General features: G+C 38.0%; 1 protein-coding gene across 1 annotated transcript in view; it reads right to left on the bottom strand.

Moving 5' to 3' along the window:
- Ddx42 (DEAD-box helicase 42) overlaps nt 1-17,856 on the bottom strand; it is a 41,252-nt gene that overhangs the window by 10,593 nt on the left and 12,803 nt on the right. Inside the window, exons 2-13 of the mRNA XM_013354562.2 lie at nt 16,796-17,030; nt 16,209-16,359; nt 12,218-12,279; nt 10,889-10,925; nt 10,002-10,151; nt 7,654-7,758; nt 5,301-5,420; nt 4,170-4,346; nt 2,721-2,849; nt 1,952-2,051; nt 1,380-1,427; nt 405-502 (exon numbers count right to left, since the gene is read on the bottom strand). Coding sequence (XP_013210016.1) covers nt 405-502; nt 1,380-1,427; nt 1,952-2,051; nt 2,721-2,849; nt 4,170-4,346; nt 5,301-5,420; nt 7,654-7,758; nt 10,002-10,151; nt 10,889-10,925; nt 12,218-12,279; nt 16,209-16,359; nt 16,796-17,016 — 1,398 coding nt within the window. The 5' untranslated portion in view covers nt 17,017-17,030. The remainder of the gene's footprint in view (nt 1-404; nt 503-1,379; nt 1,428-1,951; nt 2,052-2,720; nt 2,850-4,169; nt 4,347-5,300; nt 5,421-7,653; nt 7,759-10,001; nt 10,152-10,888; nt 10,926-12,217; nt 12,280-16,208; nt 16,360-16,795; nt 17,031-17,856) is intronic.

Here is a 17,856-nt window from a genome sequence, read left to right as displayed (position 1 = left end):
ATGTGTGGTAGTATACACCTTTAATACCAGCACTTGGAAGGCAGAGGCATGTGGATCTCAGAGTTCCAGGACAGCCTGGGAAGTTACAAAACTTTCTGAAAAACCAAACAAAAAAGATGAAACAAATATAATTCCCATATATCCATCATTCAGCTTCCATATATCGACACTGTGACACTCCCCTCAACTTGTGTATCTTAAAGCAAATCTAAACCATGCTGTACCATACATAACATTTTAACTAAAGCATTACTGTAGGACCAGGTGTGGTGGCACCTGCCTTTCATTCCAGCACTCAGGAGGCAGAGTGCTGATCTATAGTGCTAGTTCTAGGATATCCAGGGCTACAGATTCTATGTCACTAAGAGAAATCCCAGAACCCACCCAGCCTTGTACAGGATTACCTCTCCAATGTCTCCCTGCACTACTCGAATAGGGTCAATCAAGATGTCTCTGGCCAATTTTTCAATCTTTTTCCGAAAAGTTGCACTGAATAAGAGAGCTAAAAGATAAAGCAAATACTGTTAAAACAAAAAATAAAAAAAGTATTTCTTACAGAATCCATTGATTAAGCTTCTGCAATGTAACTGGTTCACTAAATAAAAATGGTTTTCTTTCTTTTGTTTTTCATTTTCAATCAAGAAATGAGTTGTTGCCGGGAGGTGGTGGCGCACGCTTTTAATCCCAGCACTCGGGAGGCAGAGGCAGGCGGATCTCTGTGAGTTCGAGGCCAGCCTGCTCTACAAGAGCTAGTTCCGGGACAGGAACCAAAAAATTACGGAGAAACCCTGTCTCGAAAATCCAAAAAAAAAAAAAAAAAAAAACAAAAAAAAACAAGCAAACAAAGAAATGAGTTGTTGTAATGGTTCAGAAAAGGGTTCTTATTTCAAATCAGCAGTTAAACTGCAGCAAACTACTGAATTTCAGTTTTCTGGACCTGGTGGCAAGGACCTGTAATCCCAGCTATTTGGAGGATGAGGCAGGAGTATTGCCATGTTCATGGCCTGCCTAGGCTACATTGTTCAAGGACAGCCTAGTCGACTTAGTAAGACTCAACCAAAAAAGGTGAGAAAAAATTAAAAAATAAAAAAAAAGGTTGGGGGCTGGAGATATATATATAGCACAGAGAGGTAGAGTGCTTGCCTAGCATGCAGAAGACTTAGGTTCAGCACTGTGGAAAACAAAAAATACAGGAGTTATATCTAATAATTTCTAAAGTTTTTTTTTTTAGCTCAAATAAATGGTCATTAACTCTCCCCTTTACAGTTAGCATCAGTACGTACACAGAAATTTTCGCTTCCATAACTGTGAGTACTTATAAAATAGGTGTTCATTTTGACTATAAATATAGTTTTATTACAAAGCTGCTTCATACATACTCTGTCTGTCAGGACGGACATGACTTGCTATGGAACGAACCTGGTACTCTGAAAGAAACAGAACAGTAATCAGAACAATACTGTAATGCAGTTAAGAGAGGTGTGAAAGTCACTTTAGGAAAACTCACGAGAACTTCAAGGATTAAAAAAGCCCTGAAACTCCTAGACAGCATTCAGAATGAAATTTCAAAAAAACTTCACAGAGTAGCGGAACTGGGTGGATAGTGGTTATGTAGAAATCTGCATATCCAGGTTGAGTCAAAGAGTCCAAGAAAGGACCTCGGATGACCTAATATTGGACGTTAACCTTCAAGGGCTGTGAGTGAAAATGAAGAACAGAAAACAGTCTCTCTGCTTTAAGCACTTGCACATTTTCTCAACAGTCAAGACTAGCACTTCCCTTCAGAAAACTCCTACAAATAAATGGCTCATGGCTTGGTCTATCTCTTCTTTTGAAATCCAGAAGTATTTTTAACATCTTTCATGATGAAAACTACTGGTTAACTCTAGAAAGACACAGAAAAAACTAACTTGAAGATGGGGACACAAGAAACTGATACTCAAAGGCATACCAAATCCCATGTCAAACATCCGGTCGGCTTCATCAAACACAAGGTAAGAGACTCTTTGAAGATTAGTAGCCTTCTTCTTCACATGATCAATCAGCCGACCCTGTGAGAGTCACAAATGAATAGTAAGTATAACTAAAAATTTGCAAAGACATTTTACAGCTACACTCCTGGAAAAAGCATCGATTCTTTGGTCTTAGAAACAGATACAGATCTGAGAGTCTTTATGCAACAAACTCAGAATAATACTTTTTTTAGACAGGGTGTTCATGGGTGGCTTGGTTCTGCCTTTTAAGTGCTGGGACTACAGGCATATGCCACCCACCATACTCAGCAAGAATAGAATTCTAAAAACTCAAGCTCACCCTTTACATTAATTATGGTTTAAATTCTATGAACAATTAGGCCAGAACCATTCTTGTAATATAATCTAAAAAGATTTAAAAACTTATGGATGAGTTTTAATGTTTAACCTAAGTATCTTTATGATTCTTCACATTCTTAGCAACCACAGATCCAACTTTTAGGAGAACTAAGAAAATCTTGTGAAACAGGAAGGAACTTGTCGCTGTTAATGCACGGGCCACACATGTTATAACTAGATTGTGGTTTAGTCAACTAATCATAATTAAATCAAAACGAAAGGCAGCAATTCCCCTGGAGCATTCTCAACCTAGCTCTACTAAAATGTTAGATGGAAGTTTCCTCAAAAGCAATGGTGTTTTCTAAGTCAAGAAGGACTGAGAACCCATTTAAACACAGATACACTTACTGGGGTACAAACAACAATCTCTGCTCCTTCCTGAAGGGCCTTGGCCTGCTCCCACATGCTCCCTCCTCCATATACTGCCACTGATCGAAGATTATAAGCTTTCCCAAACCGCTTACATTCTGCGTGGATCTAAAAAGTCATTAATAAAATATTAACAAACAAGAAGCTTAACAAATACTTTTAGCATTACTCAAAAGAGAGTTTTGAACAACATAGTGTGTCAAAAATCAAAACCTAGCTGTGCCTAATGGCACAGGCTTCGAGTTCTAGGTACCTGGGAGGTTAAGAAAGAAGATAGCAAGTTCAAATCCAACTGGGTAATTTAATGAGACACTAACTCAAAGTCACAAAAACTAGAACAATACAAACAGAAGAGGTTGGGTATATAGTTCAACACTTGCCTAGCTCTTAAAGGGCTCTGTGCTTAATTCCTATTATTAAACACACACCCACACCAACAACAACCAAAACAACAGTAACAATTAAAAATAAAACAAAACAAACCCCAAAAACCCACAAAAGCAAATATGAGAGAGAGAGACAGAGAGAGAGATACCAAAACCTAGAATATGGTTTACAAATCACCATTCTTTGGTTTGTTTCATCTTTGTTTTTTGAGGCAGAGTCAGTCTATGAGGTCTGTATGTCTTGGAGCTTGCTATGTACACCAGGCTGGACTCAGACTCAGCGATCCTCTGGCCTGAGTCCCCTGACTGCTGGGACTAAAGGCATGAGCCACCACACCCAGTTTAATCATAAAATAAGGCTACCATCTTTCACTGAATCATTCATTCTCTTCTTGATCCTATCATTCTAACAAGAAAATTAATTCACTATAGAGAAAACATTGCGAGCGTATAATAAAAATAACTCCCACAAAACCCACACCACTTTAAGAGTAAAAAAAAAAAACAACAACACACAATTGTTATGTTATTCCTGTTATAGATAATATCTAACACTTTTTTAATATCAAGACTTTTCTGGGAGCATAATAATGTGAATGTACTTAATGGTAGTCAATGAACTACACACTTAAAATGGTTGAAGATGGTCAATTTTGTATATAATTTTATCACATTTAAAACAGAAGTTGGGGGAGGTTGGGAGACAGGTCAGTGGGTTAAGCACTTACAATGCAAGTGAGAGGACTGACATTTAGACTTCTAGAACCCACACAAAAGCTGGGTGACCATGGTGACTTGGCAATAACCCCAGAAGCATCTGGGAGATGGAGACAGAATGCTACACTAGCAGTAACAGCCCCACAAATGTGAAGACGAATCTAGGAAGGCACCCAAAGTCAACCTCAGGTCTCTCTTAAGTGGCCCCACGTGTGTGCCAATGCATGCACCTCAAGGTAACAACAACTACAATTCATAAATCTTTCTACTCATTGACTCTCACTAGTCCAAATGTGCAAAGGAGCCTTTTATAAAAAGCACATACCTGTTGACAAAGCTCCCTAGTGGGGCAGACAATCACAGCAATTGGTCCATCACCTGGTTCCAATTCCTTCTGATCCATTATATGAATCAACATGGGCCAAATAAAGGCTGCGGTTTTCCCACTGCCTGTTTTAGCAATACCAATCATGTCTCTACCACTTAATGCTACAGGAACACCCTAGAGGAGAAAAGGTTTATATACTCTAAAATTTCAATTCCACAGATAAGCCTGGAAAAATGACTATAGGTGACATTCATTTCCAATGGAATAAAAATATTCCAGATCACACACACTAGCTGAATCCTGACACTTCCATCAACTTGATTTAAAGGAAATATTATTACCTTCATGTGATTCAGCCTTCATTTATTAAAAAGACTCTCATTTATATCAATATATTGAAAAATGCTTATGGTTTATAAAAGAAGTTATTAAATTTCTTTTAATGGAGCTGGAGAGATGGCTCAGTAGTTAAGATCACTAGTGGCTTTTCCAGAGGGCCCAAGTTCAATACCAAGCACCACATGGTGGCCCATTACTGTAACTCCACTTCCAGGGGATCCAACTCTGTTCACTGGCTTCTACATGCACTGTATGTAAGAGGTAAAGAGACATATATGCAAGCAAAATACCCATATGCATAAAGCTAAAAAAATATTTTTTATGTTCTCTTCTAGAAAAAACCATTCATATTATATAAATTTCTCATTTTTAAATAAATAAATAAACCCCACATTTGAATGGGAAACAGAAGCTATTAGTCTCAGTAATAAATGAAAAAAATTCTGTCATCAAAAGCACCAAATATATCCATGCACAAATCTTTTTGGCAAGGTTTAGATAATGAAGCATTTTCCTTACATCATATTTTCAAAGTATTTAGCAGGTATAAAAACACATTTTCTAGTCACTTAGCAATTTCATATACTAGTGAAGAATTCTCATTTTTTTCTTCAATATTTAAAAGTTTCAGGACTTTAAATACAATTTAGGGGAAGAGGACTTGCCTTGCATGTATGAAGCCTTGGGTTTGATCCCTACTACTGTAACCACACACACAAAAAAGAGTTTTAAATAAAAGTATAGATTTCTTATCGCTGTTTCATTTTTCTCCCATGATATTTTACATACCTGACATTGTATGGGAGTTGGTTGTGTGTACTCAGACTTCCGAATCTGGTGCATAAGCTGTTCATCAAACCCAAAATGAGCAAAACTACTTCCTGGTCTAGGAGGTGCAGCCCCAGAGACCTAGAGACAAAGACAATTGCCAGTATACCAGTACTGCCACTTCAATAGCATTTAAAGTTCAACAGTACCTACTCAGATCAAGCACTTTAGCTAGAATATAGAGTGTGTAAGTAAAAGCATACGCCAAAAAGGTAAAACCTCAAACATGACCAGGTCCTCAGGCAAAAAATATCAAGGCAAGAATTCCTGACATATTCAATCAAATGATTTTAAATGACTAAGTACCAAACACTATCTTAAAATTAATTTTCTCATAATTGATAGAAATTGCTTAACTAGAAAAGTTATTAACATTATTTTTGCTATTTTGAATAAACTTTAAAGAAGGTAACAAAAAAATTAAGATTTATTCTTGAAATCAATTAATTACAAGATTAAAACTAAATCTATAGCCATTGGTTAGAAAGATGCAACTTCCTGAGTTAATGTTTCTCCTAGGGATGGTCTAGACACTATGAAGCCCTGTTCCAAGTGGGCAAAGAATGGGGATTATTGTGACCCTATTTTGTCTACACAGTAGTAGTAACTTTCCACTGCTTCTCTGATAATGCTCAGAATTTCCAACAAGGATTTTTATTACTAAAGATTTTTTTATTTGTCGTCCCCCCCACCCCCAAGACAGGGTTTCTCTGTAATCTGTTCTCTGAAACTTGCTCTGTGGGCCAGGCTGGCCTTGAATTCAGAGATCCCCCTGCTTCTGCCTCCTAAGTGCTGGTTCAAATGTGGAAAAGGAGCCACCATCACCTGGCTATTACTAAAGATCTTTATTTTGGGAGAGGGAAGTGCTAGTAAATTCCTGGAAAACAAGACGGCAAACATGCCCACACACACATACAATAGTCTTTGAGTTTTCAAACATCATGTAGCAACTAATAACATGGAAACAGACCTTAGTTATTCACACTAGAGTAAACCAACCCATGTTCCTTCTATTTGACTTTAACATATAAAAACATTTTAAACAATATGGTAAATGAGCAAATCAAATTTTTGGTGGGTAGTTTAAAGTATTATTATAAAATTGTTTTAGGTTTTTAAAAGACAATCACTTAAAAAGATTTGGGTGTGTATATTTAGAGAAGAAGCTCTGATCCCTCTGAGCTTGATTAACAGGTGTTTGTGGAATGCCTATTTGGAAATATCTAAACTTTAGCCATCATGATCATGCAATAAGCAGAGCCAACTCTCCAGGCCTCCTCTGGTGTGGGAGAATTGTCTGTATTCTGTCAATCATGTTTTCAATAAATGCTGATTGGCCAAGCAGGAAGTATAGGTGGGTCAACCAGACAGGAAGAAGTAGAAGCGGAGCGATGAGAACAGAAAAATTCTGGAAAGCAGGAAGCTCCCTTTCCACAGTCCTATCTCAACCACCTAAAAAGCAAGATGTGACCTGCCCCGCTGAAAAAAGTACTGAGCCATGTGGCTAACATAGATAAAAATAATGGGTTAATATAAGCTACAAGAGCTAATAAAAAGCCCAGGCTAATAGGCCAATCAATTTATAATCTTTTTTTTTTCAATTTATAATCTTATGGAGACCTCTGTGTGACTTCCTTTGGGGCTTACCAGCTTCAAAAACTGGGCAGGACAGAAACCTTCCTCATTTATTTGATATTTTAAAAAGAGCACACTAGGGACTGGAGGAATGGCTCAGTGTTCAATAGCTGACTGCTCTCCCAGAGGTCCCGAGTTCAATTTCCAGCACCCACAGGATGGTACACAATGATATCTAGTGGGATCTGGTGTCCTCTTCTGGCATAAAGGTGTATATGCATATAGGACACTCATATATTAAACAAATAAATCTAAAAAAAATACACTATATATAACTTGAAGCAAATATATTGTAACTTCTAACACTTCATGGATTGTTTACATTATAAATTCTACCTCTTATACATGAAGAGGAGCCTTCTACTTTTCATTGCTAGCCCACCCACCACAGTATAAAGTTGATTAAATATGCAAAACAAAATATAGGGCTGGTGAAAAGACTGAGCATGTAAAGGCACCCACCCACACACCCACCACCACCAGCACCACTACAGTTTTTTAAAAAGGGAAAGTCAAAACTTTCTGATATATCATCTATAGGAATAAAACAATCAAATGAGGACACACAAACCTTCAGGTCTGTAATTATTATTCTCACTAGTAAATAAACCCAGGGTTACTATCTGGATAAGCAGTAATTCTAAACACAAATCAGTATTAAGCAAGTAATGACTCTTACCCGAAGGTTGAGTTTATGCCTCAGGTCTATTAACTGCTGTGGGGTGAGGTTGGTTATCTCCTCATGTTCATTGTAAAAATTTTTTTCAAATGGTGGATAGTCAATCTGCAGGTCCAATTATTCAAAGTTAGTCTAGAATTCAAGAGTCAATCCTGTAAGTTTGATTTTAATATAAAATTATCTTTTACAAATATTCTAAAAACAAAGGCATTCTTGTGAATTCATTTATTCTTGACACACACTCCTAAAAAGCACAACCTTAATTTTTCCAAATTCCTACTTTCAAAATAGATACTGATCTACTTCCTGAAGACAACTCAGACTCTAAAAACATGGAGCAGAATTTCTGTTGTGCTAAAGGTCTCAGAGAAAACTTTTTTTTTTATTTTAGTTTTTTGCGACAGGGTTTCTGGGTAGCTCTGGATGTCCTGGAATTTGTCTTGTAAACCAGGCTGGCCTCAAACTCAGAAATCCACATGCCTCTGCCTCCCGAGTGCTAGGATTAAAGATGTGAGTCACCACCACCCGGCAGAGAAAACGTGTTTTTAAAGCAATTGTTCCACAAATAACATTTAACTATGCTTAGGATTAAATAGTTCATCCAGATTCAAGCATTTAAAAACATTTCCAGTATTTCCTTTAGAGACAACGTTGTCTTCAGAAGGAGTTCTCTCTCTCCTTTTTTTAAAGCACGAAGTTAGGGCTGGAGAAATGACTCTTGGTGCTCTTGAAGATGATCCAAGTTCAGTTTCCAGCATCCACCTCGGGCAGCTCTTAACTGCTTTTAACTCCAGCTTCAAAGAGATCAGATACCCCTCTCTTTTGGCCTCCCTCCTTGGATACTGCATTCTTGTGCATATACCATCCCCATTACATAACACACCATTAAAAAAATCAACAAAAAATATTTATTTATTTAGTCATTTGTGGAAGGGTTTTTCTGTTTTCCCTAGCTGTCCTGGAACTCACTTTGTAGATCAGGCTGGCCTCAAACTCAGAGATTCGCCTGCTTCTGCCTCCCGAGTGTTGGGATTAAAGGTGTGTGCCACTACTGGTCAGCAAAATATTCATTTTTACTATATGTACATGTCTTTGAGAGTGTATGTCACATATGTGTGGATGGCTGAGTAAACTAGAAGAGGACATCAGATTCCTTAGAACTAGTTATAAGTGCTTATGAGGTGTCTGATGTACGTGTGTGATGTGGGATAGCTTTCTGTATGCTATGAATATGTGTTGCTCTCATTAGCTGATAAATAAAGTTGTTTTGGCCTATGGCAAGACAGAATAAAGCCAGGGAGGAAATCTAAGTAGAGATAAAGAAGGGTGGGGTCTGGGAGACAACATTCAGCTGCCCAAGGAACAACATGCCAGCAGACTGGTAATGCCACAGCCATGTGGCAATACTAGATTGATAGAAATGGGTTATTTTAAATGAAAGAGCTAGCTAGTAATAAGCCTGAACCATCAGCCAAACATTTATAAGTAATATTAAGCCTCTGAGTGGTTATTTGGGAACTGGAGGGCAAGAGAGAATCCTCTGATTACAGGGATGGGTGCTATGAACCACACTCTGGTCCTCTGGGAAAGCAGCAAGCACTCTTAACCACTGAGCCACTTCTCCAGTTCCAAAACAAAATCCTTAAATCCATGAAATTGCTCACATAACTTATTAAAATTAGTAACCAAGCATATTTTGATTTCTTTTGATTGTTGAGAGTGTCTTAATATGTAGCAAAGGCAGGTCTTCATACTGCTGGGACTAGAGGCATGCACCACATTCCTAGGGACTAAAGGCATGCATCACAATTGGTTTTATGAAATGCTGGGGATTTAATAGCAGGCTTTGTGAATAGTAAGCAAGCATTCTACCAACTGAGTTAATCTCTAGCCCCCACATTTTCTTTCTATAATATGAAACTATTTACAATAAGCCCTTTTGGATTTTTGCTTGTTTGTTTGTTTTTAATGATAGCATTTCTTGGTGTAGCCTTGGCTGTCCTGGATCTCTCTCTGTAGACCAGGCTGGCCTTGAACTCACAAATCTGTCTGCCCCTGCCACTTGAGTACTGGGATTAAAGGCATGTGCCACCACCGCCCAACACCTTTTGGTTTTGAAACAGAGTCTCATTCAGTAACCAAAGCCAAACCGCAACTCACTATACAGCCTAGGTTGACCTCAAACTTTTGACTCTCCTCCCTGCCTCCACCTTCTAAGTACTGAGATTACAGTGAGCTAGTTTATAGGCTATGAATGCCTCACAGAATTTCTGATTCAACCACTTAGCAGAAATTAGGATCCTGAGCTATGAAACTATCAGTTTGAAACAAAGAAAGAAATCTAATACCTCTGAATGATCAATAGGAGGAAGAGGATCAATAATTTTTTTGGAAGGTGCAATTGGGTTTCCATCACTATCATACTCCAGATTGTCTTCCTCCTCCTCCTGAACCACCCCAGCAGTTGGGTTTTCTGCCATGTATCGAAAATAAGCTTCCTGCAGGAAAGCACAAGAGCATAATCAAATCCAAGCACAAATAAAAACATTTCTACCTTTGTTGTCAGTGCACACAAGTGTACCATAAGACTGCATAGTCTAAACAAATCCTATCAAATAAGAATAGACTTTCACTAGCAATGATTTTTTTTTAAGAGAGCAGTACTCAGAATCAATGAGTAAGACAATTACTACTGCACAATGATTTGACTTATTTAACAGAAGCCTTCCTGTTTGTAGGGACATCTCACTACCCTGCCCAGAGAGGGAGAACACATGCTTTGGCTTTATACCAATCCAAGTTTGGAAGCTGACATTGATTAGAGAGGTCACAAACCTGGACAGGTATATGGATTTCACCATTTCACAACTAAACATGGAAAAAAGAAATACTAATGGACAGTTACTGATGTTCCATCTAAAATATAAGAATCACAAACTATTGGAAAGAGGCAAAGGACAGCAATGGACCCCATACTACTACTACAGCTTTAATCACAGTTAACTTAAAATTTGGATAAGAAAAAAACACCGAATAAAAGTTCATATTTGCTTTTTTATGTCAGTTGATCAAAAATTCCACCTTCAACATGGGTGAAAGCTATATGAATATCTTACTAACAGGTCACACAGGTAAAAACGAGGAAGTCATTCAGTGAAAGCAAGCTCTAGTCTGTCCCCAGTATAGACTTTGTGGAATTAAAAATAAAAGATAGAAATACTGCATAGGAACTCACTTGGTCATCTTCTTCTTCAATGTCATCTCGAATACCCCTGGAAAAACAAACGGAGAAACAAACTTCCCTGCAAATGTTCCACATACCCAGCTCCATACTTACAGTAGATTAGTGTTGAATTCCAAACAGTATAGGAACTCTCAACACTAACGAGAACAAAGCAGCAATAAGCATATTGTAAATGATCCACCCAAAATATATGTGTGCCTTAACTCCTTGACCTAAACTTTCCTTTTTTTTTAATGAGATGATGGTACCCCTAGAAACATCAGTTACTAACTGATGTATGAAGCAAAAGAAACTTTCTTTGTGAAGACAGGTACCAAAGAATGCTAAGCTTTGTAATATATACAACAAACATAACACAGCTGTGTAATGTATTCATATTAAAAAGAAAAAAGCCCTCTTGAATTTAGTATATACTATTGTTCCTGCAACTTCTAGCTCTCAGTCAAAATCAGTTACCTTGGAGATGGGGAGGAAAAGGAAAACTACATTCTTTCATGACTTTGGAACTAAAACTAGTATTTCATATGGGGAATGGAACCACTGACACTTGTTGCATCTCTTAGTCTATTGTGTAAAGTATTACTGCTTACTACCCATAGCCGTATCTTTCTAATCCAACTTTCTACCTAACTTAGAGCGTTTGCTATTCCTAAGGCAACCTGCACACAACGCTACAAGCATAGGGAAGCTAGAAGAACCCAACACACAGCAAGCACCAAAAGATGGCTGATACTCCATATGTCATAGAAACCCTGGCAGAGGCATGAACAGAGGGGGACAGGTCCAAACATGTTTGGCAAAAAGGTTTTAGGAGTGTATTCAACAAAGGAAAATTTTTCTCCCCCAGAAAATAACCATTCAAGTTCAGGGTTTAATTGCTAAAGAATAAGGTCACTCTTTAGATGAAATCAGGTTTTATTTATTCCTAATTTTTATATGACATTATTATATAATCAAAATTTCTAGAAACTGATGACACAGACATTAGTCTATTTAATATTATTATGAGATGAAATTCAAGACAAGGAACCGAAACTTTTGTAACTATACTACCTTTACCGTCAATATATTCATTTCCTGTTGCCTGGACAATTATTTATAACAAAATACTATTTTACCAAACAGAACGCCTTTTAGTTTTTACAAACACAAAGACTATGCCATCTTCATACCTAGAGAAATACTCAAGATACAGAGATATCCCAAGCATAGACCTTTGTGTACTTGAAAATTCTTTCCTCTATGAATTCTTTAGAATACTCTTTTCTATGCTTCAGCAGTTTCTATGGAAGCTTTGTGCGAGTGAAGAAAACCACTTACTTTACATTTTTTCTTTCCTTGTCCTTTTCTTCAAGTCTCTTCATGTCTCTAGCCGCCTGATCCTAATGGAACAAAAGGCTACATGGAATCATACACTTTAAAACACTCAAAGACAAATTTCATCATGAACAGTTCATACAACTGAGACATGTTCACAGCTGTCCTGTCCTATGTGCTGTCGGCTGCATTTTCATGCAACCTTTCGGGAAGCTGCTACAACTATTTTTCAAAGACAAATATATGTCTTTTTGCTGTACATGGATTTCAGTTTTTACTGCAACACATACTATAGACGTACATATAAATATTTGGTAATTTTTTTAGAAAAGTAGGTATAGCTAAAATTCTCTATAACCACCACCACCAAAACCAAAAGTGAAAAACAACAACAACAAAAAAAAAAAAAAAAAAAAAAAAAAACAAAAAATGGGTGAGGTATTTATTCAGTTCTGGCTCTTATTTTGGAAAACTGGCTCTGAACTGAAGAGTGGTTTTCCCCTTCCCCCTTTCTTCTCTTTCTCTTTCTTTTTTTTTTTTTTGGGTGTGTGACACAGGGTTTCTCTGTGTAGCTCTGGCTATCTGGCTGTCCTGGAACTTGCTCTGTAGACCAGGCTGGCCTCGAACTCACAATGATCAGCCTGCATCTCCTCCTTAAGTGTTGGGATTAAAGGTGTGTACTGCCACCACCTAGCCGCCTTCTCTTCTTTTCCCCTGGTCTTTCTGAGGCAAGATCTTTCTATGTAGCCTAGGTTAGCCTCCATCTAGTTATGTTCTTCCTTCCGTCTATCTAGTGCTACAAGTGCTGAAATTATAGGCTATACTATACCTGACTATAGTGATCCTGCCTCCCAACATCTGGCAATTTTGTTTTCTCAACTGAGGATGAGGTGGGACAGGTAAGAATAGTTATACAGGCTGGCAGAGGTTGAACATGGCACCAACGATGCCATTACAGACGAAGCAAATCACTACACTTGCAGAACACATTCTTTGTTTACTTTTTCCTTCTTTTTTCAAGACAGGATTTCTCTGTAGCTTTGGAGCCTGTCCTGGAACTAACTCTTGTAGACCAGGCTGGCCTCAAACTCAGAAATCCACCTGCCTTTGCCTCCTGAGTGCTGGGATTAAAGGCCTGCACTGCCATTCCTGGCTTTTTCTTTTTTACTTTTAAGATTTATTATTATTATTTATATGTTATTTTATGTGTGTAAATGTTTTGCCTACATGTATGTAAGTGTATATGCCATGTGTGCCTGGTACACATAAAAGGGGGAAAAGGATATCAGATCCTGAAACTGGAATTATAGACAGTTCAGAGCTGCCACTTGGGTGCTAGGAGTTTAACAAAGGTCCTCTGGAAGACTAGTATGTGCTCTTACCCACTGAGCCATCTCTCCAGCCCAACATATTCCTTTAAGCCTATATAAATCTTTCTTTAGAACACTGTCTAAAAATAAATCTTCATCAAATTCAAGTCCTAGAAAAGTCAGCATTTGACGTTAGTAATTTATATTAGACAATGACACTCTTCAAAATCTGACAACTGCTATCTCTGTTCTTGGCTAACTAAATCTCCTAATACTTTACCAAAGACATCCAGGAGTATGTTAGTGTACTCAAAATATTTAACCCCTAAAGAACTTCAACTATTTAAATGTCAAGCAAGAGAATTTGGCTATTTGCAGATTAATTCATTCAAAAAAAGCCATATCAGTTTATAAAACTATAAATTAAATCTAAATTTAAACCTAAAACAACAACAAAACCAAGAATTGATTTTTCTTATAACTCATCACTAAGATTATCAAGAAATAATGGGGCTGGAGATAGCTCAGTAGTTAAGAGCACTGGCTACTCTGCTCTTCAAGAGGTCCTGAGTTCAATTCTCAGCAACCACTTGGTGGTTTACAACCATCTATAATGGAAATCTTACCCTCTTCTGGTGTGCAGGTGTACGTAAAGATAAAGCATATATTAAAATACATAAAATAAACAGATAAAAATATTTTTTTAAAAAAGGATGAATGAATGAGATTTTCTGAGATATAACACTTTCTAGGAAATGTCCCTATCTCAAGAGCATTGTATAAACTATTTCAAGCACTACTTATCTTTCATTTTTAAAATGAATTACTTAACATACTTATTTAAAGCCTACTATGTTGCAAGACACATGTATTTCCTGAATAATTTGAGAAAAGTTTGGTAAATGTCTTCAATGGTTTGTTAAATTTACAAAAACACTTAAGTTAAGGCCAGTCAAGTAGTTCACGGCTTTAATCCCAGGCAGAGGCAGGAGTTTAAAACCATGAATTTAAAACCAGTATGGTCTACACAGTGAGCTCCAGGATAACAAGGACTACATAAAAAGACCCTGTCTCAAAACAAACAAAAAGCCTCTAAGCTAGAATTCAGAGACATAAAGAATATGAGGAGTAGAGGTGAGTTCTGGCTCGGCTACCTATTAGACATTTATATTCTTTAGACAAATAAGTTTCTTTAAATTAAAAGTGAGAAATCTAAATACCTAACAGGTGACAAGCTAGCAATAAATAAATGAATCCAGGATAAGAAAAACTATATACATTCCTTGAGCACAGGTCTTATTACATAAGCTGCCATGGTACTAAAAAGCACTGAAGAGAACAGTGCTGTAGGAGAACAGGTATCAACAGTCTTATTTGGCTCCATGGTTGATAAAAATTAGGCAATGGATACATGGAGAATATGATTTAGATACGAAATGTTCCTAAAAAGGGTCCTATGCTGGGTTTAGTGACTGGCTGGTGACACTACAGAGAAAGCTCTGGGAACTTTAGGTAGTGGAGCATTGTGATTGTCTTGTTTCTGGCCTTTTCCTGCCTCTCTGCTTCCTGGACATCATGATGTAAACTGCTCTGCCCCACAATGCCTTTCCCATGATAAGGAACTGACTCCTGTGGACTCTGAGTCAAACAGGCCTTTCTCCCCTAATCTGGCATTCCTTAGTATGGTCAGAACAGCACTGTCTGACCAATACAGGAACTCATGTCCTTATTCTACTTTTATATATTTGAAGTTTCCCGTACTTTAAGTATCTAGAAAGTAAAATGTTAGAGATGGGAAGAAAGTAAGAAAATGAAAAAGCCAGATAAGAAGGTAGTCATGCAGAAATCTCAAGGTCCAAATCAGGAGCAGAAGGAGGGGGAGCACGAGCAAGGAACTCAGGACCGCGAGGGGTACACCCACATCCTGAGACAATGGGGATGTTCTTTCGGGAATTCACCAAGGCCAGCTGGCCTGAGTCTGAAAAAGCATGGGATAAAACCGAACTTGCTGAACATAGCGGACAATGAGGACTACAGAGAACTCAAGAACAAGGGCAATGGGTTTTTCTCCTACTGCACGTGCTGGCTTTGGGGGGGCCTGGGCGGTTTGGATGCTCAACTTACTAAACCTGGATGGAGGTGGGCGGTCCTTGGACTTCCCACAGGTCAGGGAACCCTGATGGCTCTTCAAGCTGATGAGGGAGAGGGACTTAATCGGGGGAGGGGGAGGGAAATGGGAGGCGGTGGCGGGGAGGAGGCAGAAATCCTCAATAAATAAATAAATTAAAAAAAAAAAAAAAGAAGAAGGTAGTCATGATTTCAGTTTCTATAGAGAAGTTATGAATGCTGATAAAGAGGAAAGAACAGAACTACAGAATACAGAATTTCTAAATCTATATATGGAGTTCTTTAGGTTTAGTTTCCTTATGAAGTTTGAATTTAATAAACAAGAGAGTCCACAAAACAGTATTCCACTTAAGAATATACTAAGATTATTATAACAGAACATTTATTTGAGTAATTATGTTCAAATGTTGTAATTTGCTATTCTTGTCACTTACCAATCACCTCTGAACAAAACAAAAAAACAAAAGCCAAAACAAAAAGACTAAAAAAAATTATAGACATGTTAACTATTTCAATTTGCTCAGTATTTTAAGAAAAAAAGAAGAGCTGATACTTGCCTCTACTTCAGCCATAAATGCCTCCAAGGGATCATCATCACTGTCCGAATCTGCTGGTTTTGAATGGAACTGCTGGCGGGTAGGTGAGTTTTCAGCAGGAATGTAAGGTAAATCTACGTTGCTGGAGTCTTCTTCTTCATCTTCAAAATACCTGAAAACGAAAACAAAGACTAGTAAAGTGACTAACACATTCATCTAACACAAACTTTCAGTATGACGTATTATACTATTAAGAGACTTGTCAGCTGGGTTGAAACAAGTCCATCAAACTCCATACAAATTTTATAAAACTCTTTAGTAGGTTTTAAGCATCAGTTGACTCAAACACCAAAATGATGTGTTGTTCACTGTGTTAACTAGTGATTAGAACACTACCAGGAAGAAAACGTCATTCATGGAATAATGATATAAGCAGGCATACAAATACTTAAAGTAAGCAATTCAGCAGGAAAGGGGGTTGGGGAGGGAAAAACCACCAATCCTGGAAGTTATAATTACTGGGGAAACAGTATTTTTTTTTTTGCTTCAATTTCTGCTGAAGAAATGAATAATTCACATCAGTTCATTCACCAAGGATCATCACTTACGCATTTTCTTCATCAAAATTGGCCCGTTTAGATCCAATCTTGTAGAAAGAAGGAAGCTGTGGTGGAGCAGACTTCCCAAATCCAGAAGAAGAGCTGGCTGCCCCAAAGGCACTGTGGGACTGCTGTGGCAACTTGGCTTCCTCCTTTTTTCCAGCACTGATGGCAAAACCTCCAAAGCCAAATCCCCGCTTAGTTCCAGGGCCACCTTTATTCCAGTTCATGATGCCAATGGTTGCTGTTAGGAACAAGATGCATACATATTAATGTGACTTTGTAAACAGCCTCATTGACCTTCATGCCATTTTCAATGCCTACCCACAAATTTAAATTTCTGAAGGGACTGTTAGTGGTAGAGTACTTGCCTCACCTGTGTGTAGAAGGCCCCAGCACCACATAACTGTAACATTGGCCTTCAGATACGATAGCTTCAACCAAATAATTACGTTTCCCCTAAAATGCTGAAGAAACTATTATTCATCTTATTGAGATCCAAAACAAAAGGAATACGTTTATTAAGTTGCCTAAAATAACCTTTTTATTGGAAGGGTTGCCAAAAATGCTCTAGGACCTTTAATATGGAATAGACATTGCAAGACAATCTCCTAGCCTGTATCTTTATTATTATTGTGTGTGTGTGTAAGAACACATAGACGTTTTCTATGGTCCAAACGTGGAAATGAGAAGACAACTAACCCTCAGCAGGTTCTCTTCTGTCACCTTATATGATCTGGAGATCAAAACTCAAGTTCATCAGGTCTCTACTAAGGTATCTCACTGGCTCTTAATCTTTGTTTCCTCCTCCTTTCATCTCCTCCCCTCTTTAGTACTCTTAATTGATCTCACAGTTAGTGGTCCCCCTCCCCCACCTCTGCCCCTTGAGTAATATAGGATCAAAGCTGCGTGGTACCAACCCTGGCTTTAATATTTGTTCTTAAGAATTTACATTGTATGCCGGGCGGTGGTGGCGCAGGCCTTTAATCCCAGCACTCGGGAGGCAGAGGCAGGCGGATCTCTGTGAGTTTGAGGCCAGCCTGGTCTACAAGAGCTAGTTCCAGGACAGG

This window comes from Microtus ochrogaster, unplaced genomic scaffold, assembly GCF_000317375.1.
Source record: "Microtus ochrogaster isolate Prairie Vole_2 unplaced genomic scaffold, MicOch1.0 UNK48, whole genome shotgun sequence".
Lineage (NCBI taxonomy): Eukaryota > Metazoa > Chordata > Mammalia > Rodentia > Cricetidae > Microtus > Microtus ochrogaster.
The sequence above is the reverse complement of the archived record's forward strand: the minus strand, read 5'-3'. Positions and strand labels throughout refer to the sequence as shown.